The sequence below is a fragment of the Symphodus melops genome (genome assembly GCF_947650265.1).
Source record: "Symphodus melops genome assembly, chromosome: 15".
In the NCBI taxonomy this organism is placed as follows: Eukaryota; Metazoa; Chordata; class Actinopteri; order Labriformes; family Labridae; genus Symphodus; species Symphodus melops.
This window is the reverse complement of record NC_136705.1, coordinates 24,848,074-24,874,791: the sequence shown is the minus strand read 5'-3', so window position 1 is coordinate 24,874,791 and position 26,718 is coordinate 24,848,074. Positions and strand designations below refer to the sequence as shown.

The 26,718-nt window shown below is 46.2% G+C and overlaps 1 protein-coding gene across 1 annotated transcript in view; it reads left to right on the top strand.

Annotated features, from left to right (window-relative positions):
* The window catches only part of LOC306835992 (uncharacterized protein), a 242,486-nt gene that overhangs the window by 131,957 nt on the left and 83,811 nt on the right, over positions 1-26,718 (top strand). Inside the window, exons 3-4 of the mRNA XM_079362844.1 lie at positions 9,346-9,376; positions 21,090-21,163. Coding sequence (XP_079218970.1) covers positions 9,346-9,376; positions 21,090-21,163 — 105 coding nt within the window. The remainder of the gene's footprint in view (positions 1-9,345; positions 9,377-21,089; positions 21,164-26,718) is intronic.

Genomic DNA, 26,718 nt, shown 5'->3' with positions numbered 1-26,718 from the left:
CTGTTTAAGAGAACAATGAATATACAACAATATGTGTCAATAAAACCGGGCTTCTCTGTTTCTATTAAATCCCACCTCGGCTCAGAAACACATCACAGGAGCTCACACATGCGAGCTGTGCGAATGGAGCTAACCCTCTGAGTTATGGAACTTAGTGCAATGAGGACAATCGCAGAGCACCCCGAGCGTCCATTAACAAAGAGTTCATTGAGGGCTTTAAACTCCCAGCTGATACAAGACAAACATCCCAGGTCGGAAATGTCGGAGTAATTGTTCCTCAGGCAGAAGTCTGATGAAGAAATCAGGGGTAACTCACTCACCCACTGGTCGGGTCAGTGTGTTTTCTTTTTTGCCTCACTGTTTACGGGAAAAAGACAAACATTCTCTCTTCTAATTGGAAAATGTGTTCCTGTGATTCAATAATAATGATGTAATTACCATGCCTCCAAAGGGTCAGTGCTACGCCGGTACACGGAGCTGAATTGGATTTGCAGTTAATGAGGTTGAGTCTCTAAACGAATGTTAGTTTGTATTTTGTGCTTTGGGAATTGTGGTTATGGCCTGTTTTATCTGCCATTATGATTATGTGCAGTTTCCCCTTTTACATTCATTTAAGGCTTTTTTTTATTTGTACATAATTAGACACTTAAAGAAAAGTCCAACAGAAAAAGGTTAAGTTTCTTAATTAGCTTTCATTTTAGATAAACCACTTTGAATTCTTAGTAAAGAATGTTTTCGAATTAAATATTAACAGTGGGGCTTATGCACTGTTTTCCGGTGGGGGTTAGCTCGATGCTAAAACATACTGGAAAATGCAATTTACTGGCTAACAGAATTAGCATTACAATTATCTTAAAGGTCACATATTCTGCAAAATAAACTTCCCCATGTTCATCTAACATGCGTCTCTAGTCTAAGAAAAGTCCATCCTCTCCTTCATCTGCCTGCTCCACTTTTCATAAGTGGAACTTTTCCCTTCATGACATCACAAAGGGCAGTAGCCCCTCCCCCAGGTGGGTGACACTCCCACAGCTAGGTGTTTGTTCTGCCCTCTGAGTCTGCCTTCTCACCGTAAACAATAGGACATGGAGCCAGAAAGCAGTGAGTACACCCGAGCCCTTCCAGAGAGGGGGCGTGGTCAGACACAGCTCATTTACATATTTAAAGCTACAGACACAGAAACAGCCTGTTCTGAGCAGGGCTGAAATAGAGGGGTTTATAGACATGATCAGATACAGGATCAGAGTGGATTTACAACAACACACTTCACACACATGATGAAGAGGAGCGAGGACACTGATTTCACCTGAAGAGGAGGAGATGTGAGCTTTAACAGAAAACTTTGCCTATTGCCAATTTGTTTGTTTTCTTGCGATGAATCGAGCACCTCTGCTGAGTGTGTTGCTGCCTTGATTTTCCTCGTCTTTATTAGTGTTCAGTGTGCTGCAGCCCGCCTCACATTGGTTCTGCCACAAAGACACGGGGCCGTGCAGAGAGCCGCTCGTTCCTCATATGTATGCTGTTCTGTCACCAAAAAATTCAGAGCCACGTTTTGACTTTGAAGCTGCTTTGATATGATGCTTTTGAAATGTTGAAGGGCGCCTTGAAAGGAAAAAAAATGTTTAATTAGTGTCCCTGCGACTGAAGGGTACCATAGGCTGGCTTTCACATTTTCACCACCAGAAAAAAAACGTCTTTCTTTTTTCTTTCTTGGATTAAATGTGCTGCAGAAGTTAATTTATGAATGTAAAATGCTCCCTCATTATAATTTTTACTGTTCATTTGGATCAACCACTTGAGAATCACAGGCTCTAGCAGTACAAATCATGAGCTATATTTCAGGATTACTGATCATTCGAACCTCGCAGCTCCATATGCGGCTAATCTGTGCTGAGACAGTTTGACATGGAGTTTGGATTTTGGAGAATCCACACATGCCCTGATTTTACCTTCCACACGGGGATATGTGGCTCGGCTTGTCTCTTTTCAGCTCCAGTTTATCTTTTGCATTTCAGAGGCTTTCTGGCTCTCAGATACCTGAAACAGCAGTTTGATAGATTCAAACAGAATCCTCCTATTCGCCGCTTTGATCACCTTCATTATGCACATCTGTAATTTAGGCCTCAAAATGCAAATAACGTCTAATGCTACACACCACGCACTAAGCACTCGTAGGAATAATCGCAGGCCCCTCAGGCGTCCTGTGTGATGTCTTCTGTTTTCAGGTTCAAACATTTTGCTCTGATTCACCACAGATACATTTTCCCTTCATTTACCGCCTTCTCTGCTTTCCATCTCAGGATTCAATCAAGATGCCTCCCACTGTTTATAATGTCACGGCTCTTGTGATAAACGCAATAAAAGTTTCATAAGATCACTGTAATCATTTCAGCGGGAGGACCTTAATCAGAGTAAAGTTCAGGGCTTTAAAGGAAGCTGCGTGTGAGATATAATAAATCAGTTAATGTACGCTGATCGTCTGGCGATATGGAGACCGCTCTCCCGTGGGTGATCACATGTGTTCCTTTGTCACGGCCTTTTCCTCCTCTGAGCCAATCCGAGTGATTTCTCACACCGCACCGACCAGAGCGACTCGGCCCGTTTAAACCCGCCTCTAAACAACCTCCTCGTCGGATTGAGTCAAATGTTTACACACACGAGAGAGAGGATCGTATCAGAATATAAGAGGAGAATTAGACATGGAGGTCTTAACGTCCCCTGCTTCTCTCAGTCGGGGTAAATAAAAGCCCCCGCCAGACATTTGAGTGAAATTAAGAAGATTCCTCAAACAACAAAGCCACAGATCTTTTAACCCGTCCGTCAGCGTGAGCCTCGCTCCACTCCTCGCCGTTTCAGAGCAGCCTCGAGACGAGTTTGGATTTTTTTTCCTCTGCGAGCTTGCTAATCCGGTCAATAAGTTCAGTTTTAAAATACAGAAAATATCTGAAAGCATGAAAAGCGCCTGCAGCTGTACCGAGTAGTTTCACCAAACATGTAGTGGGAATAAATTTAGCTATTAAGTTTCCTCAACATGTTCCTCGCCTACTCATCTGTCAATCACTGGAGGTCACGCAGAGGTCGCTCAGTTATCCTCACCGATGTGAATTCCTGTCTCTTGTCTCTGCCGGCCTCTCGCTCGCCCTCTTTCTCGTGGTCAGCGATATAATTTCATGTGTTCCTGAGCCGAGGGCTCATGAATAAATATGAGCAGGCGTCTTCCTGCGTGTGCCCTCGGTGTCATTTTAATGCTCCCACTTTACCTCCGAGGGAATCGGTGTCACACGTGGACCTCACATCCGCGTGGCTAATAGAGCAGAATCGCTTCCTGACACAACTGGAAGGAATCTGTTCAATTTATGAGCGTCGTTGGAATAAAAGTGTTTCAAAAGTAGTTTGTGTGTTTAAAGTTGTTTCCATAGCAACGACAACGCCGCATTAAAAATAGCCTCTCTCTGTACCTGCGCGCGGAAGCTGCGAGCTTCAGGGTGAGCTGTGCCTGATCAAGCACACAGCCGGTCATGGTCCGATGAGTCGAGCATCCATCAGCTCCGTATCTGCCTGTATGTGCTCCACTGCTCTGCCCTATCCACAGCCTGCAGCATTTACACCCTCTTTCAGGCCGTTCATCTCACCTCTGTCAGACGTTTGGCCGACGGACGCCACGTTCCTTCTCCCCCTCCCTGAAACGCTGCGTACGGAGAATGTGAATATGTGATCGGCGCCGTGTGACTGAGTGTGATGGAAACAATTCCCCGAGTACCCCGAGCGTCTTTATGGACAAAGAGAGTTCATTACTTTACGTCCAACTACCCGTTCTCGCCTCGGTTCCGTCCCAGAAGTCCGCCCTGGTGGACTCACAAACCCGTGTTTCCGATGAGTCGGCAAAGGAAGAGGAGCTGCTTATGAGCTCTTTTGTAAGTCCGCAGAGCCTTCGATGCAAACTTCCCCTCGTCTGGACTTCTACATGTTTGACCATGCTTGTAACTTTAGACTGTAAAGTGTCTGGTACTGATACAGCATGGTTACATTTAAACATACAGTATAAACTCAGACACTCACATGACATGATACAAACACGTGTACGATATCACACGATGCAACACGGCACGATGTGATGCCACACTTTAAGAGCTGCACACTTTCTGGAATAAAAACATCAAATCACAAAGTGTGTTTACATTCACAGAGCAGCTGGTTTGTCTTCATTGCTTCATGAAGAAACCTTTTTAAATAAACCTGCAGACTCTTCCTTCTGAGCAGCAGGTTAACATGGCTGCATCAGATGTTTTAACCGGAGGTGTGAACATTTCCCCCCCTGCTCCTGACTCGTGCTCGACCAGCAGGGTAGACTCAGTCATGTCAACAGAACCATTGTGCCGAGCACTATTTACACTTCCTGTAGTCTGGATTGTCATTTCTGCCTCACTGCTGCTGCTGCTGCCTGGAGAACGATTCACCTGCAGTGGCACATTTTCAGGCTTCATTGCTGGAGGACGGGAGCGTTCTGTTTCGGTTTATTCACACAAACACAAACTCTCCGACACGAGGAAGCTGCATCTTGAATCAGTGTCACTCCTGCAGGATGGTAACCACTGACTTCCTCCCTGCATGTAGACACAGCCTGCGACGCCGCGGCTCGTAATGCACACTCAGATATTATCGGGATAATAGTTACACTTGATCACTGCACATATAAAAGCCACTGGTGGGACCCGGGCCATTAGCTTCCAGGTTTCTCGCCCTCTGCGTTTCTCCATCCTCCATTTAGCATAACGACACTCAAACAATCAGAGCTAACATTAGAATATGGAGCGTGCTATTATGCAGAATAAAAGGGTGTTAATGTGTCTAATTTGAATATCCTGATCTGTGAGCGTGACGTGCTCCTCTCGGCAGCAGCAGGTAGCCGATTCAGGCCGAGAAACCAGGCGTGACCTACATGCTTAAAGAATTACAGCAGTCAACAAAGAGGATTCATGTTCTGATGGCACACGCTGTGGAAACACTGCTGAATAATAACATACTTTGCACAAGGTCTCCCCTCGCCGCCGTGATTTATAAGCATAGCTTCCATCTGCAAACAAGCTAGGAGGCTTCACGCTCCGGGGGCAGCACCCGGGGTCCAGTGCTATTTACTCAGTGAGCCGAGACGAGGCGCTCCTCCCCGCCCCCCACCTGTGTCCATGCGTGGGTTTCTTACCTTTACCTGCCTGCTCACCAGAACGGGCCGCTGACAGCGACAGCGGGGCCGCTGCATTTAGCCACAGGTTGAGCCATCTTTACTATGTCACATCCTGCTGTTTAACAAATGAGTGAGAGCCGCAGGCCGTGGCGCTCTCAGCGGAATAACAAGTCATTCAGTTTTATGAGCGCTGTTGCAAACTCGTGTCGAGTCGCACTTTGAAGTTATTGAATCATTGTTTTAATAAGCTGCGGTCGTGTCAGTTTATCAAATTAAAATCCCATTCCTTCTCTAAACATTACATCAAAAGCATGTAAATGAAATGTAACACTTTTTATCTCCAGGCATTAATGTAAAACAAGTATAGTTTTCCAATAATAATCACTGCAGCCGCGCCGTGCTCTTCTTTATATTCTGTGGGCTGAAGAAGTGCACGGGGACGCCGGGAGGAGAGGTGCTCCACTTAAAAGTGATGTGATAGATTAAGGAGGAGCGCGAGAAACACAATAATTTCCCAGGTGACCAATTTCTGAACACTCCCTCAGCAAAGGAGATCAGCAACATGTCGGACGCGGCCTCATGCCAGGCTGCGGCGAACGTGCTGACTCACCGATAACGAGCAGCCAGAGACAGAAGTAATGACCTGCAGCATGAATCATAGGTCATCACTACTTATACACTGTTGACTGTCCTAGTTAACACTGGACCTTACACGGTGGAAGCAGATGTACAGGAATGCACGCTAACAACTACTGAAGTGACGTCCACGGTGGCCCGGCGTCCACGGGAAGAGGAAAATAGGTCTCTGCGTCGCCTCTGCTTCTTTTAAAACGAGCTGTTAATGGATGATGTTCAATATGGCCGACATCGACAGTTATTTACTGCAAACATCATCTGGAAACAACTTTAAAAAAGTGCTCCAAAATATTTAAAGGCAGGGTTGGTCCTTGTAGAAACCGACCATGTTTCCCCCCGTCGAATCGTGTTTCTGTATTTTATTATGAGTGAGAACGAGCTTTCTGAGGGTCACGCAGAAGTTAAATTAGAGCACTGTTGATGTATCACAGTTCATCTCTGGGCAGTAGAGCTTAGTGAAGTACTCGGCCTTTTTCAAGGTCTCAGCCTCGTCTCCAGACCCCCACTGACCTTCTGTTTCTCCACGCCATCACTGAGGTAGGAAGGAGAACGCCACTCTCTAAGGAAAGAACAACTTCACTTCCTTCGTAGTCTGGTTTTTATCCCCCGGTAACGCCAACACCCAGAAGAGCAGATATTTATGTTCTTGGTCTTGTCAGAAGAGAAAACTCATCAGCCGGAGCGACAGCCAATCATGTGACAGCGACCTGCATTAATGTCCAACAAGTACAAGTGAGCCGTGAGCACGTCTCTGTTCTGATGCCCGTCCTTCTGCAGTGAATAAATGATAACAATCGAACTCTGCGTCGCTTCACACTGCTTTCGATTTTAGCACAAAGTTTTAATTTGAAGAGAAACTAAAGCTGATATCCATCGAGCCTGCTGGCGTTCACCGACAGGATTATGAGATAGATTTATCATCAGTGCCGGCTGTAATTTATTGCCTGCTGTGTGGCTGATTTATTGAAGAAGAAGAAAAAAAAATGTCTGCCAACACTTTCTCCCTGCATTAGACTTTTATTGTGGATGTACTTCTCTTCACTTGTTGCAGTAACTGTCCTGTGAAAGCACAAAGTGACGTCTGCTTCAGCTGCAGACGTGTCACGTCTTTACGGCGTCCCCTTAAGTGATTACACAACGCTCCTTTTTCACACCTCACAGATCGATGCCCGTTTTATGGATCGTCCGGAGCGCTCATGAAAAAAGATTTTGATTGATTATGCGGCTGGTGTGTGGAGGTTTACTCGCAGGAGTTCAAGTTGAAGAGAGCGACTTCGTGGCCTTTCAGCTGAGACACAATAACAAAGCTTCTGGCGCCGGTTCAGTTTGGCAGCCGAGGCTCGCTGACAGGAAATAATGCTCATCCTCCCTGAAGATGAAATTCATTTTACTTTCTTCTTATTATCACACAGCTTCAATTAGATTCCTTTCTTCACCAGTAAATCTCCATTCCTGGTCGTATCGACTGTTGCCAAATGAAAGCTGACATTATTAGGAGACTCTCTGAGAAGTATTGAGATTTTCTCCGGGCTAAATAACAGGACGCCGCTCAGTCAGTCTACAGATTATAAGAACGCCTAATGAGGCTTTGCGTTTAATTTCTGCTTCACAGAAGACACATTTTAAAGACACATCGTTACACTAGCACACAGTAGTGATTTCGTTTGAGATACCATCGGCCTGTTTCTCTCCCTGAATATTTGTGAACCCTCGGCAGGACTAAAAATGGCCATGCTTTTCCACGCTTCATCATCCGCGGTTTGTGTCAGACCCAGACAGTCATCTGGAAAGGTCAACGCTTCTGTAAAAGATTTAAATCATCCCACCAAAGAAAGATTCACCTTGACAGGCGGAACCTGAATGCTGGTAAATAAGAATACAGAGAGTTCCTCCTGGCTCGCAGCAAGGACAGGCGGCCCGCTGCATTTTCAAAGCGGGTGTCAGGGGTTAGGAGGCTTCAGACGGGGAAACGTCTACATATTTTATCAGCCTTTTAAATCAAGGATTTGTTTTCTCATGTGGGGAGTTTATTTTATTCTCTCAGTGAGAAAAAAAAAAGAAGAAGCGAGCGTGTTTTCATCCTCGTCATACCGCTCGACGTGTGTTTGCTTATTTCCTCCCTCAGATCTGCTAATTGTATTTTTCAGCTCTTAAATGAAGTGGTTTTGGCGCAGCTGCCAGCAGCGGCGGCGTGTTTCTAAATACAACCTGACAGGGTCAGTGCGGTAAAAAAAACAAACTGTTGGGCGCCGTTTTGGCACGGGCAGAATCTGACATATGGGTGTTGTGTTGTTTTGAAATCTCTGGAGCGTTTTGTTGCTCTAAATTCATCCACTTGTGAGCCGCGTGTGGAAACATCTCCCCTTCCTCTCTTAATTTGTCATCTTATTGTGTTTCACGTTTGGACCACGCCTTTTGATGAATGCACGCAGCAAAGCACGAATTCAGCTGCTTTTTGAGGACAAATGGGAGCCGCGAATAAAATCCTTTCCCTTTACTGTTTATTAATACACTTAAAAAGATGAATGTGAAACGGGGAGGCTCACAGCCAGGACGATGCATCATAATCTATCTGCTCACAGAGAGTAAAGAATAATGAAACTATTTTCAGCTTTAAAGCCACGCGTGAATAATTCGTCTGCTGCAAAGTGCTGCAAAGCAAAAACTATTACGAGGCGGTTACATTTTCTAATCTTTTTGGAAAAGACAACCATAAATATACATATCTTTCTGCTCTTTAATATCTCCTCTGACTCTCTGCACGTCTCGTTTGTTTGTGGCTGCTGGGATCTTATTGACTGTGGATATCGATCCAGGACTTTCTGCTTTTGTTTGTAGTTTCCTCGTCGTCTGAATGGAGTGAAAAAGCTCCCGCTGCGACGTCCTCCGTGTTTTTGACCTCCAGCTGAGTCACTGCAGCGACTTTTAGCAGACTGAAATCTTTTCTATGTAAACATCCAGACGAGGTCAAAGGCACGCCGAACCTTCATTTGAACCGGTTGCGTAATAAAAGTGAGCAGAAGAGGAGGGCTGTGAGCTGCAGGCCGCGGATCAGTCGGCCATGTTTGGAGAGTCATGTGATGATTGGGCAGAAAGCTCTCCGTGTTTTTACGAATTCACTCGAGTCCAATCAAATGTTCCCTCCAGCTGAATTCACAAGCCACCACTTTCATGCACCTTCAGAATGGAGTGATTAAAAGGCCGTCATGAAAATGAGTGAAGAACACAACATGAGCCGATATTTCATTTCTTCCCACACACTCGAGTGTGATTCAGCACGTGTGTGTGTTCTGAAAGAAGTTTAAAATGCAAATTAGAGCAGGATTAGGATTCATGATGCAGAACACACAGACGCAACTTTCAAATATTTTTCTGTGTTTCTGTAAGGAATCTCACGACTAGATCTGATCGTCTTCAGTGAAGGAGACTGATTTAGTCTTTAATGAGGTTTATAAAAAGAGACACTGCGGTTTATTGCAGGAAGTGAACTTTAATGTTGACTCTTTTTTTTTTTCTTTCCCACACAGGCCTTCCCGTGTATATCCACAGGCATCTACGGTAAGCCTCACCTCTTTCTATCATTTCACTGGCCTTGTTTGTTTTGTGTTTTTAAATGTGGATGTATATTGTACAGAGTACAGACAGTATCATGTTTACATCTCAGGGTTGTAATTCATAAAGTACACTGCTGCTGTATGTTTGACCAGGAACACAGCGAGTTCACCTTGCACCGCTTTGCACAAAGACGTAACCTCGTCTCAGGTGAAGGAAACGTCGACCGTGTCCAGCGTTTCTTTTCCCTCATGGGAGCAGGAAGAATTCTGCACAGAGCTCGTGTGCTCGTTAGACCTGAACAAAGTCACTTTGAAAACATGTCAGACCTGTTGATGCACACAGACATGGGAGGCTGTCTTTAAAGAAAACCACAGACTTTGAACGAATTAAGAAAAAAGCGTGAAGTGTTTCTACGCTGAGAGGTAAAGCGCTCCACGCCCGTCCTGTCTCTATGACAACAGTCTGTTGAGTCACTGTATGACTGATGGCGGAGGCGGGAAAACGACGGGGAATTTCATACAATTGTAAAAGAGTGCCGGTGACGTCAACAGCGCCCTTTTCACATCACTGTCTTTATTCACTGAGGTTAAAAGACGCAGGCGATGGTCACGTTAAACTGCCAGCGCCCTCTGCTGGTTCAAATGGTAAACTACATCAGACCGCCTTTAGCGCCGGTGGATTGTACCTCGAATGTGAACTTTCTACTAAATGTAATTAACAGACATAAGAAGGTGTCGTGTCACAGATTTTAAAAGCATGCATTATATTTCCCCGCTGATTAAAGGAAGTCATTATTTTGTCACCATCCTGACAAACTGTTTACAATATAAGCGATGCATTGAATTCACACAAAGCCTCCGATAAGAATGCTTGGTGCCAAATATGTCAGAATAAATTAACATGCTTATTTTCATTTCACGAACAGCCAGTCAGCAGTCAAAATGTATGAATGATTTAAAACCAGCAGGACGGCCGTTTCCTGTGCCGCGGGGGTTTTCATTGTTTAAATGATACGTGTGTAAATACAAGTGTTACACGTGATCAGGGATCTGTAATTGTTCGGACCGTCATCTCGTGAGAGTCTTCAGCCGCTCCGATGGCTCCCTGTCAGCACATAACTGTTAAGGAAACGAGCGCACAGGTACGGACTCTGTATGCAAACAAAGGAAGAGTAAAACCGCTTCACGAGCGGTCAGCTGCCCGCGGGACTCTCAATTAACCCTTTGTGTGTGTTTATACATCTGTCCATTCAAGCTGCAGGTTTCAGCTTCAGAGATATGAAATGATGTCGAACGTGTTCAGAGCAGAAAAAAACGAGTCTGAGGCGTCGAGCTCAGTCGTGTTCAAATCACGAGAACCCTTCTTCAAAATCTTTCTTTCTTTGTGTGTGTGTGTGTGTGTGTGTGTGTGTGTGTGTGTGTGTGTGTGTGTGTGTGTGTGTGTGTGTGTGTGTGTGTGTGTGTGTGTGTGTGTGTGTGTGTGTGTGTGTGTGTGGTGTTTACCCTGCTGAAGGAAAATTTCAGCCTCAGGGTCATTTTTTATGTTATTGCACTCTCAGCCCCCCCAACCCCCCTGCAGGACTAAACCTCTTAGGTCCCCCCCCCCCCCCCCCCACCACCACACACACACCTTCAAGAAATCCCACCAAGAAAAACTCACCTTTTCAACATTACCTCCAGCCACTAACAAACTTTCTTTTCTTCCTCCTTCTCTCTAAAGCCACGCCCCCTCGCTTACATGCATGAGCGCCATTGGTCCAGAAGTGGATTTCAGCTCATGCGTTGGGGGCCGGGTCATGCACACACGGGGTAGAGAGGCTTGATTGGTTTAATGAAACGTGGTCGAGTGCAGAAATTGGTCGAAGTGTTTGAAAATGCTACAGATGAGAAAATGACTCAACCTGCCTTTAAAAAACTGCTTCAAATATGGCGTCTTGTGGCCAGCGCAGCACCTAACCCACTCTGACATCTCTGCACTGATGCATGTCCACAGGTCCTGTGTGTGTGTGTGTGTGTGTGCATGTGTGTGTGTGTGTGTAATGAGTGTGAACACAGAATGAATTACGTAGCGTGTTTAAAACAAATGTCTAAGCTAAGACTTTGTCTGTCACATGCAACAAAAACATCACACTTATTATTATTTATATATTATTATATATATATTATTATATATATTATATTACACTTATATGTGTTTTTGTCTTGTTTGAGTGTACAGATTCTAAATGATTACCCTGTAGGAACTCCTGACAGTATGTTCTATTAACTCGAGCAATGAGGAGAAAAAACATTGCAAAGAATTTCTTTTGAAACCAAAAAGTAAGTTTCATTAAAAACTCAAATGGCAGGTAATAAATAAATGCAGGTGCATTGTGGTGAATGTGTTGCAGGAGGCACAGAGCTCCTGTTCAGGACGCTGCTTATTGCTGTTGCATCGTGTGCTGCATTGCCAGCAGGAGCTCGGCGTTGCACTCCAGCAGCAGCAGCCCCTCACTTCAAAGGGGGAGGCAGTGCAGTGCAGAGGGGGGAATTAAACAGCCTGTTCAATAAATAAACAGCTTAGTGCTTCCCATAACTGCATCTCCACAGAACAATGCGGCTGATTAGGGCTGAAGATCTTCACACAGCAGAGGGCAAATAGAGAGGGGACGTTCAAAGGAAGCTACACTGCAGTGATTTAGTTCTGGGACTCGTCTCCGAGCCCCTCGAGTGCTGCCATGTTCAGAGAGAGAGGCCCCGCTCCCTTGTCAGGCGTTTTGACATTTTCTGTACATTTTAGATAACCTTTAAGGTCATCTTCCATTCCAGCGATGTAAACAAAAGCTGTTCTGTGTGGGAGGCACATCTTACCCAGCTCTCTCTAGATCTCCTTTACGTCTCTCTCTCTCTCTCTCTGCCGCTGCAGAATACACAAAGATCCAGCCGTAGTGTCACATACACGCACGCCTTCCTGCAGCCAGGTACTAAACTTGTTACGCATGCTTGACCCATTTTTACACTCGAATTGCAGCAAAACAAATTCCCTCCCGCCAACATTGTGACAGAGAGGAATCAGGAACAAGTTATCCAAGGCCTTTGTGCTGAGAAAAACAGATTTGTCAGGAAAGCTAATGCTAATTGACACTCTCTTTCACGCCTCTATATTCCAGGAGACTCAGTCACCGCTGACAGATGACGGCAGGACGGTGGAGGGGGAGGGGGGGGGGGGTGTAGAAGGGGGGTGCAGGGGGTACCTCAGACGCTCGGAAAGAAAAATGAGGCCTCACACAGCGCTGACAGACCAATCCCTCAGTCCGGCCCATTAGCCACAACAGAATTTCTGCACGGATAGTGTGTCGGAGGTACCACCCATAAACAAACTGGTGCCCACAGCGGGCCACAGGGTCACCCAGCATGATAGAGGTTATTAAGTGCTGCTCCTGTTTGCACATCAATCACATCGATGCGACCTGGCTTTAAATGGATTATTCCTTCCGAGGGGGAGACACCTTTCAGTGTCCCACAAGATCAGTGCCAAGACTCCAACTACCCAGACTTAGAGAGGTCATTCTCTCTTTTTCTACGCCTCCCATACGTCCTCCTGTCTCTCCTCGTCCTTCTTCTCTCCCTCACACCTTATTTTACACCAGGCTGTCGAACGAATGGACGCAGCAACACGTCGCATCAAGTGAAGCCAAAAGATTTAGAGCTCCCCCTGCTGACTGGCTGTAATATAGATCATAAACCTACAGCTGTGCTTATATGAAGGGATGCTAAGGGTTAAAATGTGCATCAAAAGTCTTCTTCCATGTTGCTCCAACAGAACAAACACTGGCGGTCACCATATTGGATCGTCTGTTCTGTTCTATTAACAGACAGCTGTATGTGACTTTTGATGCTTCTGTGTCCGGCCTCATGTGGACACTCGAGGAACTGCAGCTTTTGTTGCTCTTGGTTGTCGGCTGCAGCTTGGAGAGAGAACAAGGAGGTGCAATCAGAGCAGGTTGAAGTGTGTTGTCCATATACAGTCTATGAGATTCCTATGAAGCAAAGCCACATGAATCTCTCCTCTTAAAATGCATTGTTGGCTTTTTAGCCTGGCAGCTCCTCTTAGCTGAACACTTTGAACAACCTTGTCATGAGCTGTACAGTTTAGCGGCTGATCAGATAAATCTCTGCATGATGCTGCAATGTAAAAGCAAGGACATGGATATTAAGTCTTCTGCTTACCTGACAGATGCCACGGTGAAAATGCATTTATAACCCCATGACAACAATCACAGGCCGTCAGCGCAGACGTGCAGCCGCTCTCTGAGGACACATATCTCTCTGTTTACTGCTCGCCCTCCACCTTTGGCTCGCCCGTCTCTGTGGCGGATCTGACGACTGTTGACAGAGGACTTTTAGCACTCACTGGTGGCTGTGGGAGATATGCGGATGTAATCCACATGAGCTCTACTGGTATGTTCACGCTGCCTTTCTACCACGCTGTCCAGATCAAAGGTGTCAAGAAGCGAAGGCGTTTTTTTTTCTCCAGCCAGCATCACACTCGGGCTCTCTTCCTCCCCGTCTGGGATTAGGAAGGTTGGAGACGTTCGTGGCGCCTTATCTCTCGGCGGTGATGTCTTGCTGTTAGCTTGCCAGAGTTGGCCCAGGCGAGTCCTCCGTCTCTTTAAAACCAGGGTTTACTACAGGGAGCTTAGCCCAGCTGGGTTGGGAATTTCAAGGTATGCAGGAGCGAGGTGCGGTATCAGTGGCTAACAGAGTGTGAGCTCAGAGAGGGAACAGGAGCTTTGTAGCCCATTTAACTGAGTCACAGAGTGTGCATTGTACTCAACGCTAGCCTTGTTTTCCATTTTCACGCATGACAAGCCAAACGTAGAACCACCTCCCACCCACAGGACTAAAGATTTAGGCCTTTGAGAAACACGGTTGAGCATTAAACTTTTTGCATATGTCCAGAATGTTTTTTTTGTTTTTTTTTTAAAGTGAAAATGTTAATTTTAGCATGTAGGACAAAGCGTGGCATCACCTCTCTGGAACGTGTCCAAGGAAGGTCGTCATCTGTTGTGCCACGGCGGCTGCTCTCCTTCCTCCTACCTCTTTTTCTGCCTGTCTTCCTCTCGTTGCACCCTCCCATCCCTCTTTGTCTCCGTCTCCTTCTGCGGGCTGCAAAGTCGGTCATGGTCACAGCCCTGCCGCGTCCCACTGTTGGTGTAGAGAGGAGCTCCGGGCCATTTGACACCCACGCTTTGGCGTCTGGAGTCCTGGGGCGCTGTTCTGTCCTCCACCCCGGGTCACCTCACCTCTCCTCTGGGCTCTGATAGGGTGACACCCCTCTTACCCCCTCCTTCCTTTCCAGATGAACACACAGGGCTGCTGCCTTCGACTCTGGTGCACTTAATGATTTCATTTATTTCCTCCAGCTGCCCAAACCGAATTCTGCGAATCCACTCCACTGTTTGAGTTTGTTAGTTCTGCTTTTTAGTTGTGACGCTTTGCTTTTTCTCTGCCAGTTAGCAGAAAGTTCAGTAAAGAAGAACTAAACAGAGGAGGAAACTGGGACTGGAGATCAGATTTCCAAAAATCTGAATTTAAAAAAAACCCAGAAAAAAGGTTGAAGCGAGGTCATTTAGGGTACTTTTTTTCTTTCTGGTTCCACAGACATGAAATGGCCCTTAAAAAGATCTAAACTGAAAGTCTGATACAAATAAAAAAAATAACGGACGTGACCACGCGTCTTCATCAGGACATTAAAGTTTTTACATCATTCTGTGTCAGTTTACATGAAGCTAACTAAAGAGCGCTAACGTTAGCACTTATTGTGCTTTCTGATTTGATAACTGAGGGCAGAGAGGTTGGATGTGCGTCGCTGAAGGAGAGCGGAGGAGTCCGTGGGGACGACGAGTCGACGGATCAGAAAGTCAGATATTCGCCCTTTAAATATCTCCTCAGTGTTTTCTCTATTTTAAATAGGAATACTTTAAACTCGTATTTGTGTAGCCGAGTCTTCCCTGTGTAGAGCACGATGAGTGGCGGAATAAATAAAGTTGCCTTGACCTGTCTGGATCCACTCCAGACTGGATTTATACCAAACTGTTCATTTGAAATGATTTCACAAAGCGTAAAAAGAAGAGAATGAGGATCTACATATGTATAAGGGCTGAATCTGAAACAGATCAACATGCCTGTTTATTGTTTCTTTTAGCTGCCAGGCTTTTTCTTTCTGCTGCAGATTTCCTTTTTGGTTTCCATCTGAATATCTGCTGTGCATTCCCAAGCAGCACATAGTGCAGCCTCAGGCTTCCTGCTGCGTTCAGGTGGAACGCTCATCAGAATGAGCGGCGCGTGGCGACTCGTGAACTTGACCCACGACAGCTGAAGCAGGCTGTTATTGGTGGTACCGCTCCCACTCTGTGTTTCACATTTTGTTTCTCAAACCTCTCAGACTGTCACAAATACAACACAAGGAAAGTACAGAGCCCGAAAATAACTGTGGCAGCCTTGTAACTTTATAAGCTCAGTCAGGAGAAACAAAACTGGTGTGGTCTGCAGTATGTCCCTGCAGCCTGCCCGTGCAAACTAACAATGGGGATGATTCATAGCTCGGGCGTGTTCAACCTGTCCACTTACCTCTCCGTGCTTTATCGTGCGATGCAACGTCGTCTAACTGCAGGAACAAACACAGCAGCTCCACAAGTTAGTCTGGGAAGTTAACTTGAATAGTGTGCTCCTCCTGAAGGCAGCCGTGTTATTTACCCATGTTCCAGTTTGCAGGATATTTTTGAACATGAACTTTACTTTTCCAGCCTTCGCGGAGCGCTTTCATTATAAACTAAATCACTTCTGTGCGCTTCCCAGCTTTTACACCTCGCAGTCCTTCCTCCCTCCGGTGACACGTTGTATCGAAAAGATAGAAACGCAGACGGCTAAAAGTCACCCAGGGTCCTGTTCAAGTCTCCTTAAAGGTGTTTTACATCCGCCTGAGAGACAGAGACACGGTGTCTCCGGGTTGCATCACAGATTAGAGCAGAGTCTCTTTTTTTCATATTAACAAAGGTCCGACACGCCGAAGATCACAGGAATGAAATATTTGAATTCTGTTTTAAGAGGAGTCTTCCCGTTGGCGTGAAACGTACCTTTCATTTAACAGGACACCAAACTCTGTCCTCTCTTTTTTGGGGATTTTGATCATTTGCTGAAATTAGTCAAATGGATAAAATGATCCAAAGAAAAACAACAACACGGTTCTCAGGTACCGTGCAGTGAGCCCTTTTTTTTTAGGTCATGGGATTCTTGTAATAAAATCAGATTCATCCTTATGAGCTATAAAAACAAACACAGCTACACGGCGTCTTTAACAAACCTGATTCTGTCACCTGGAGATCTCTGAAAGAAAACAGGATCCTGGTTTCAGCCCAGTGACCGATCAGTAAAACAAACATGGCGGAGGTGACGAGTGCGTCTTACTTGTGGATGACGAAGGATCTGAGTTCTGTCTGTCGGCAATGAAATAATAATAATCAGAAGTCAAGAAGGGAGAGAGAAACAATCCACAGAGCTCTCCTGTGAGTTTGTGTTGTGAAAAATAAACCGATCAGGCGACAGCACAGACAAGACACAGAAACCAGAAACCAGGACCAGAAGTATTTATCACATCTTCAGGGGATCTGGATGACCAGGTTACTCTGCATGCATGTAAACACCGTGCTGTACTCGTCACTCCGGTCACTCGAAGATAAATCTGAGAATTCAAAGAAAGCAGGATGAGATCTCGACCTGGCGTGAACAGGACAAGACCAACAAGTCAGCACAAATCTAAAGCTCCTCCCAGAGGCTTTAACCACCACTGTGACATCACAGGATCGGTAACTGAGCCATGCCTCCATCACTCTTTTTTTCTCTTCCACATGGCTCGTGCAAAAAGCCTGCTTCCTGCGCTCGCTGCACTCCGCCTGGTGATGAAGTAGAGGAACCTTCGGCAGAAATAACACTGCACCACCTGAGTCCTCATCAGCGTCCCCGCACTGCACACATCCCATCAGTGCGCCTCACGAAGACAAATCTCCCCCAGCCCGCCATATTCCCAGCATAGGAGAGAGAGAGAGAGATGAGGCGAGCGACGCAGTGCAGGGACCCTGGAGGGCCCACCATCACTGCGCCTGACGCCAGCTCTCCACCTCCTGACAGATTAGCTCTCACCGAGCCCTCCACACAGCAAATGGAGCAAAAGAGAATGAGGAGGGGGAGGAGGTTGTTGAGAGGAGTAGATGTAGAAGTAAAACACTGAACTTTTTCATTTTGTGTGCACTTGAGCATATAAAAGACTCCGCTCACTCAGTCCTCTCCTGGAGATCGCCTGTAGGTGGGTTGTTGTTTTTTTTTCTTTGTCGACTGATCTTCCGATTCACTGCGACTCCCATGAACAAGAGAAGCACAGGAGGGAGAGTGTTTTATAACCTCCAACAAATATGTGCTGGTTTCAAACCAGTGGGCTCCAGCTGTCGGCTCATGAAGCGATAATGGAGGAGGTCTCCCCCGTGTGAGAGACAATCTCCTGTTCCCTGTTCGGCCTGATGAACACGAGGCGAGGTTACTCAGGAACGTGTCTTGTTGATATGAACGTCTGCACAGAGATGTGAACAGAAACAAAATGTTTATGCACACGCTTCATCCCATCAGTGGTGTGAAAGAAGCTGCTCGTCTGCAGAATCTTGGACCTTCTGGTACTCTTGATATGTTGTGTTAGAGAGTAACACGGGTCGTGAACGAAGCTTTGCATGTGCAGTCTTATCGTTTCTATCCAAACACATTTAGTGATCATCAAACTCAGACGGCACGCCTTGTTCCAGACATGCGCTCGACGGCTCGGCTCTGATTGTAGACGTGAAGTCAGCAGGCCGGGCCGAGCAGATGTGGAGGTCTGGATACATCCGATGATGAGACTGCTGCTGACCTTAAGCTGCTGTTGATCTGAGTCCTCCTGGCAGACCCCCCCCCCTGCTGCACCCCCCCCCCTCTTTTTTCAAACCCTCTACTCTCTCTCATCTGGTTTCAAAGACTGTTTACATTTATCGTTCTGCTTCCCTGCTATCTCTTTCACTGCTTCTACTGCGCACCTCTCCTCCTGCTATGATTAATAGGTACAGCTCTCAGATCAATAGAGCATTTGTAGAAAGTCCACGTTGGATAGATTAAATGTAGTCAATGCCGTCCTCCCACTGCTGCACAGTCCCACTCTTATGATGAATACTTGTTTGAAGTTGAATCATAAATGTGCTTCTCTTGATCTGCTATAAAGGGACAGAGTCTAAGCACAGCGGTGGGGCTGATGCTTGTTCTAATAATGAATTCATTTATGTCATTAATTCTCATGCTTACTTCTGTGACACCTTTCCTGTTGTGTCTGCTCTTCCTTCAACAGCTGGTCCTATCTCAGCAGCTCTGTTTTTTCTCAGCTTGCTCGTCTTCTGCACATCTGTTTGCCTAAGTTACCCGACGTGTGAGTCCGAGTGTCGGCACACCTGCCTGTACGTGTGGAGACAGGTTTTCAAAAAAGGAAACATCAGCAGACAAAGTGATAGCGATGCTAAGGTGGAGCGTGTTTGGAGGAGACAGGAGGAGTCAGGTGACCTGCACACTGATTTGGCACGCTGGATTAGCTTGTGAGCACGCGGCTGTTTGAAGGGCAGGAGACTCTGCAGAGCCACAGGAGCGGACTGCCTGTCACTGCCGGCTCGTATGCTGCTCACATCTTCACATCTCGCTCCTCGCAGGAGCTTGAACTGGAGCTCAGCCTCGTGTTTCTGCAGCTCTTCACTTCAGCCCTCTGCTCCGTGTTATTGTGCCGCTCCTGTCAAGTGGAGACAGGGAGGAGAAGAAAAACAGAAAGAAAGACAGAGACATCAGCTCCAGTCGGATGGTTGAGAGAGGGAAGTACACGCAGTATATCCTGGCTTTCTGAAAGCGTTTACAGGGTAGTTGTGGAGAGGCTTTGACGGCAGGTGATGTGAGTGAGAGATGAAAGAAATCAGGAAATGTAAGGCTCCCTCTTTGTGGCCTTTTATTTTCCTCTGAGGGGGAAAAGGTCATTACAGTACATGTAAGCCTGTTTCGTAGGTCAGAGAGTGTTATAGCCGTGGCATTGACCCGGGAAAAGAAAAACATTTGAGAGAGTGACCCATGCAATAACAAACTGCTTACAACTGTGGCATGGCTCTTGTATCAGTTGATGTGGGTTGAAATTGAGGTTGCGACCTCTGTCGTTAGAGGAAGACGGTCCCTGCAGCGGCCTGCGGTCCCTTATGGGGGCGAGGGGTTACAACAAGAAACAGTAACTCGCTTTAAATCCTCAGCCAGGTCACTCAGGACCAAAACCAGTGTAATGACTTTATTTGTCTGCGTCTTGTCCTGACTCTGCACAGGGCAGACGCTGGTAAAGGTATGCAGCCTATTTCTGTAAGTGGGGTTGTGTGAGGTCTCTTTTAGGGGTCAGAGTACCCGCTGAAGCTCGGCTAGTTGGCACTGTGGACGCTTTGAGAAATGTTTGAGTACCTCATCTAACCTGAAAGATAACATCCCGTTAATTTTACATTTGCATCAACTACACAACGTCTGAGATCTGACGCTTCAGAGTGCTTTGCTTCAAGTTCAGTGAAATCCCCACAAGCCCAAACTTGACTATAATTACTTTGAAATGAAGACCACTGAATCACTCAGTGACAGAGCAGCTCTTTTAGTAATGGCACATATTCTCCTCGGCTGGCCCAAAGGCTTTTATCGTCAATGGCTCACTCCAAGTGATACGTTTCTACAAGTTCTCTGAAGTGGCAGCAAATTATCTGGAGCTCGGCGTGGAGCAGAGTCTCTCCGCACCTGGCATTATCAGCACTGAACCCCATCTGCGTGATTTGGATCTATACGTTGCATCGACTCAAATCACCTCTTCGTTTAGGGTCGGAGTAATCCAGGAATGTTCAGACCGACTTAAAGTTTGATGCATATAAAACATGGAGGGGCCAACAGGTAAACGCTCAGACTGTTCTGCAGAGTGGGGCCTCTCTTCTTCAGGATGACTCGGACGCCGGCTTGAAATGCGAGTCAGTTTGAGTTTCTGCAGCGGTCTGGTTTCTGTAAATGATCTGCTGTCATGTCATCCAATGACACTCACTGCATCATATCACTTTGTCTGTTCATAGCCACTTCCTGTTTCTCTGCTTCACTTCATCTCGCAACCTTCCATCTACCAGAAGGGCTACTTTATTTCAAAATAAAAGCACACAAAAAGTAAAGTGCTTTAAGTTTAAGACATTTAAATTCAAAATAAGAGCCTCGCTGTTTTTAGTCTTAAATGCCAAAGAACGGAATTTAAAACGTGATTAAAATGAATCATCTGATCTCTGTTTGCCTCTTCGCTGTATTAGCTTTAGTCGCGTGTGTTTTTTTTTTTCAACTAATCAATACTACAGCTGTAAATGTAATTAGCCCTCTGAAGATAAAACATGAATTATCTCTATTTGAGCTGGAGATGACTAAGAGCCTGATAACAGAGAGGAAAACATGATTTGCAGTTTTTAAAAGCACGTCTGTATCCTGGCTGTCTGAAGGTCTCACATACCTGAGACCGGTCACTCCTGCTGCTTTGCAATGATTCAGGAGAAGCACGGTTACCTGTGGATCTTTTTCTGCATCAGCATGTTGGATCAAAGTCGTATTGACACTTTCTCTTTCCCTCCTAGGCTTCCCCAACGAGCCTGCAGCTGAAATCGCTCTGAACACAGTGAAGAGCTGGATAGAAGAGAATCCTGATAAGGTAGGACAAGTCCGCTTCAACGTGTTCAAAACAAATCGCTGCCGCTCTGAAACGGGTCGTGCAGGGCGCCGTCTGCTTTTGCTCTCTTGTTGGTTTGAGCGGAGGTTATTGGACCTTCACAGAAACACTAATTCTGATGTTTCTCTGCATCAAACATCACATCCACCTTCCCGCTTGGTCGACCATTCAGCCTGTGGTCTGCATGCATATCAAATTAAAAACCAGTCTGAGACTAATCAGGCCTTAAATGGGCTGTTGGCTGTTTAATTGGTCTATGCTGAGGAGAGCTATTAAAGCCAGAAGAACATAAACACATTAGATGGAATAATGGGAAATGTATTTCTGCATTAGAGGACTTGTAATTGGGCCGTCAAAGGACTGAAGCAGACTGGAAATACCCTCTCGTTCACGCTCGGATCGTCTTTGGCTGAACGCTTACAGGACGTGAAGACGGTGGAGAGCACGAGGGGCGGAGTCATCTTTGAAACAGATCATCATGTTCAGTTTTTAGATAAGAAGCAGAATCATTGCTTGAAATTCTGCTAAAACAACCGACTGAAGGCGGAGGAGCACGTACTGAAACGTACTTCCCCGACATGAAACCAAGAAATTCACCAGACGGCTTCAAGCCTCTACGTAGGCCGTTGAAACCTCTTACTCCCCTGGCAGCCCTGCAGTGTTCTGCCCCCCCAAAAAGGCTGGCCAATCAGAATACAGAGGGCACGTTTGGGGGGGGGGGGGATTTTACTGTTCTGAAGGTTTCACAGACTGACGACATGAAAGGTGAACATGTTAACCTGTTGTTATCGCTGCGTCCCTCTACTGCAGGCTGCTTGTAGAACAATCTCATGACCTCATCATCTCTTGTCAGAGCACAAACACACGCTAACATTTCAAACAAATTAAAAGCAATGAAGTTGTTATTTAAAGGCGTCAGCCTCTGCTCGGTGTTCTTCCATGAAAACTCTGAGATGATCGGAACGTGTCCAGCAGGCTGTTAAAGCTCCACCAGTCGTCTCCGTGTGTCCCTGTCAGCGTGCATGGAGCTGTGTTATGAACCTCACAGCTGGACGTCAGACAGCGGCCCCTCGGCTGGGGTTATAGATCTGAAGCTGCTGGATTGCTTTGCAGTAGATGTGCAGCTTGTTCTCTGCCTGATGATTGCTGCATGTACTTTGGGAATCCATCAACACTGGTCGTGAGGCAGGTTTTATATCGCTCATCGCCGACGGTAAATAACAAGCTAATGTGCCAAGCTGACTTTTGTGGTCGTGCTGTTCCACTTCCAGGATTGTGTACAGAGGCTGCTCTGTGGCACACGACGACATTTTGGTGATGCATTGACTGTTAGCTTCCTGCGGTGTGGGCACATCAAGCAGGAAATATTACAATTCATGGATTCATGGAGAGGGCGTAGACGTCTGCAGAGGCTTTCCTGAACACTGCTTTGGCAAAGCACCGCGAGCCGTGGATCCCCAACTCTAACTAGACCAAGATTGAGTAAGCTTTTAACAAGATCAGAGAGAATAAAATGAAACATCTTACTGGGGAGCACAGCCGTATGTGCCTCACGTTGGAGAGCTTTTTAATCAAACCACAGAACAACATGCTCTGAAGCTGGAGGTCCTCTCTTTCCTTTTCTGTTCTTTCAACGCTGCTCCGAGCAAAAATCTGATTCTTTTTTTTTTTTTTTTAAGCGCTTATGTCGGTTTAGTTTTTTGTTACACAGAAAATTTAAATAAAAGTCTGACGCAATGTTTTATAATGTGAAGAGAAAGCATCTCCTTTGAGCTGTGTAAGCACCTTGTTGAATATGAGATGTCAGGATGAAGGCCTGCTGATGTGTCGGATGTTATTAGAAACACAATCCATCACTGCAGCATTCAGTCCACAGCTCCGCCCACACTCACCTGATTGATTGCTGCCAGGATTCTGAGTCAACTCCTGAGAAAATCGGGAGCATAAAAGAGTCTCGTGCATGTTTCATGTTGGATTAAAACAAGAACCACAGCACAGTGAGAGTACCACACACGAAGTCTAAATCACTGTCGTGCGACGGCGACCTGATGTGGTGCACGAGTGTTCTGCGTGTTTCTGCAGAGGCTTCGTTCATTCAGTCATCTTGAAAAGGCAGACACAAAGAAACACAACGATTTTATTCTGTCACACTGAAAAGCTCGCTGAAGTTGAGCATCGCTCGCGGAGCTCTCTCTGCAGACTGCGCCCAGTTTGCCAGAGACGCCGGCAGAATGAAAAGGTTTGAATCCCAGTTCATCACGCGTGGAACAAAAGGAGGAGATTGCTCTGCGCGCTCACCTCCAGCTCTGTGCGCTCCGCTCCGAGGCGCCTGTGTTGTGGGCGTCCGCAGAGACGAGTCATTCCAGGGCCGTGATAAGGGGCTCTGCTCTGGGGAGATACTGAGCTATTGTGGCTGATTTCAGTACAATGGGCTGGCAGAGGATGTAACACACTGGGGTGGCAGAGTAGAGGCCTCAGACCCCCCCCCCCCTCCACGGACACATGACAGCATTGTCTGTGTTTACCACTGTGAAGGAAAAAGAAACTAATGATGTGAACTCTGATTTTGAAAACTTTATTTCCTGCTGAAACTTTTTATGGGTAAAAAATAAAACTCCTGAGAAAACGACCGAGCAGAACATAAAGTGCAGAATAAAAGCTCCCAACTTATCAGCTACTAAATTAAAGTAAGGGGCCATCCTGCAAAAAAAAGACTCTTTATGGATGAGGTAAATAATTGATTGTATTGGGGCTATTTGTAGGAACGGGATGTGTAGGTATTCATTTTCTAAATAAGCAACTTTGAAGATGCCAGTCTGGGCTCCACAGGTTGAACAGGCTTTATTTTAAATTATGATGTGAAGTCCAAACAAATAGAAAGCAGAAGATTGATCAATAAATCATGCAGATCATCTCAAGAGTTGGTAAAACAAATTTGCATTGGATGCAGCGTGTATTTTATTCACCCTTCATGACTTTTAGTTGCGACAGAGTAATTCTTCTTCTTCTTCTTCTTCTCGGTGAAACATGGTAGAACTCCTTCATCCACTTGTTATCCTGTAGAGACACTCCCGGTGCTTGTAGCCACTCTGCAGGTTTCTACTGATTGGTGCAGGAGTGTCAGCGGTCCGAGGACACTGTGAGATGACTTTGTGTACATGCAGTGTGTGTGTGTGTGTGTGTGTGTGTGTGTGTGTGTGTGTGTGTGTGTGTGTTCAATATCGACAAAGAGGACAAAGTCAGAGAAGAGAGAGAGAGCTCACCGTGTGATTGATTAGCGGCGAGTTTATCTCACAGGCCAGCACACAGCCGCCCTGATGCACTCAGCAGCACACAAAGGGCGGCGATGGCAGCAGGAAATTCACTCTTAAAAGCAGCCAGACTTTCATTGTGGAGAAATAAATAGCCCGGCTGTGGTCAGAGGGAGCAGATCCTTTAATCTAGAGAGACTCGGGTGCAGGAACGATCCTTCAGATCACAATAGATGAAAGAACTGTGCAGGTCAGACTCTGCCATGTATCCAGCAGAATTAATGAACACAATCTGTGTGTATGTGTAAACAACGGAGCGTCAGGCTTTCATCTTTCCAACATAGCATGAGGCTGTGTTTACAGCGTGCATTAGCATCCATCCGGAGTGATCTGATAACACGCCAATCGCCTTAAAGCAACCCGAGGACGTCAAACACACACTGATTTACTAAGATCCCAATTAAAGAGTGCGAAATGACGTCTTCTCCTGGTTTACGTGACGGAGAGAGAGCAGTGGGAGAGCAACATGAAGGAACAGTATTTTAAAGTTAGAGAAGATGACTCAGAATATAACATTAAACATGGCCTCTCTCTTCCCTCCATTTTTATGGGACATAAATGACACTGGAAGAAGTATGGAAGACGAGGGTGAAAGCAGTGCTGAGGTCCCCCAATCCAAGCGCCTTACAGCGTGGCAGCAGGGAGCTGTAGGCGGAGAGACGCCCGACCCGAGTGTGCTCAAAAGAGACGCATTGTTAATCCAGCGTATTTAAGTGCCATCCACCTGTTTTCTGATTACCCAGAGTGTCAATGGAAGAGCCAACACAACCAGCCCACCATATGGAGAAAACAGTTTCCTCCTGTTCACGGCACACTCATCTGGCTTCGCTTTACTTCTCATTTTCAGATCTAATTTGGTTTAAATCAGGCTTACGTGGGTTTAATTTGCGGATGAAAAATGCGCTCTGACACTTTCTTCGGCTGCCGCGGCGGCGCTCTGGATGGCCAAGCTTTTTGATGAAGCTCCGCCGGCTGCCCGGCGATCCTGACGCAGTCTGAACACTGGAGACAGATTGTGAGTGTGTAATCAGCTCTGCTGCGTTGTGCCGCTCGTGACAGAAGTGATGTGTAGAGATTTCACCTTTCAGCATCACTCCGCTCTGGGTTTCAGTATTAAGTGCTCCACTGTGCCGACGATGCTCCCCAAACTGGTGTTTACCTCGCCTCTCCTGCTCCGCCAATGATCTGTTTACCTTACTCGCATTTGTCATTTAAGACTCCTGATAATAAATTCCATCTCGAGCCAGGGCTGCAGACTTAACAACGATTTGTGACAAATGTCAAACGCCTATTAGGAATAAATACAGCATGCTGTATGGTTTGTGTGACGGCGTTTCTCTTTGTGAATGGCTGTCACTTCAGCCGGCTGTCTGGGCTTTGGCAGATGGAGCTATAATACGACAACACTGACGCATTCATTGCCATTCAGCTGAATAAGATGGATGGTTGCCATTATCAGGCCTACATTGTGCACTTCACCTTTACCAAAAGTGAATTAGATTGATTGTGGCCGGCGTTATCTAGCAGGCATGGTAAACCACATGCATACACATGTGCTGCCACGGCTTGTACACGCAGGTTAAAATGATGATGAATGGCCTCACAACACAAACACAATAGAGTCAAATACCATCTTTTGTTTTGCTGCTTTCCCTTCAGACTCGTCCACACTGAACGTTTCGCTCACAGACATTTACAGCAACTCTGATGTATGATAATCAGGTGTGAAGGTGTCGGGTTGACCTGCGCTTTGTCTGCAGGGCATCGAACCCCCGACCTTCCGTCTGAGAGTCGACCAGCTCCAGCCACCACTGTGCAAACGTACATGTTGCAGACGGCAGGCTGCTCAAGTTGTCGTTGTGCGGTTAACGAGAAAATCAACGCCTCCGTCTGCGGACGCGACGGAGAATCGGCCGGCTTCATCCTGCTGTGTGAGAGAGGAGGAGCGAGCTCAGTCAAAGCGTTCAGATAAACACAGAAAATACTGCAGCATCTGCAGCTGCTGATAAACTTTTCTTTATCTTTGACAGCACGAGTGCGTCACATTAAACTGCTCTTCCCTCCGCTGATAACACAAAGCGCTGAAAGTTTAACAATTAAGGAACAACTTAGCCATCGTGTGGATTCAGAAATTGGATCCATATCATGTCTAATCTATTGAAACACTAAAAGTGGTGGTGTTTAACTACACCAACCTGAGGTCAGGGGATTCAAAGAGCACACACC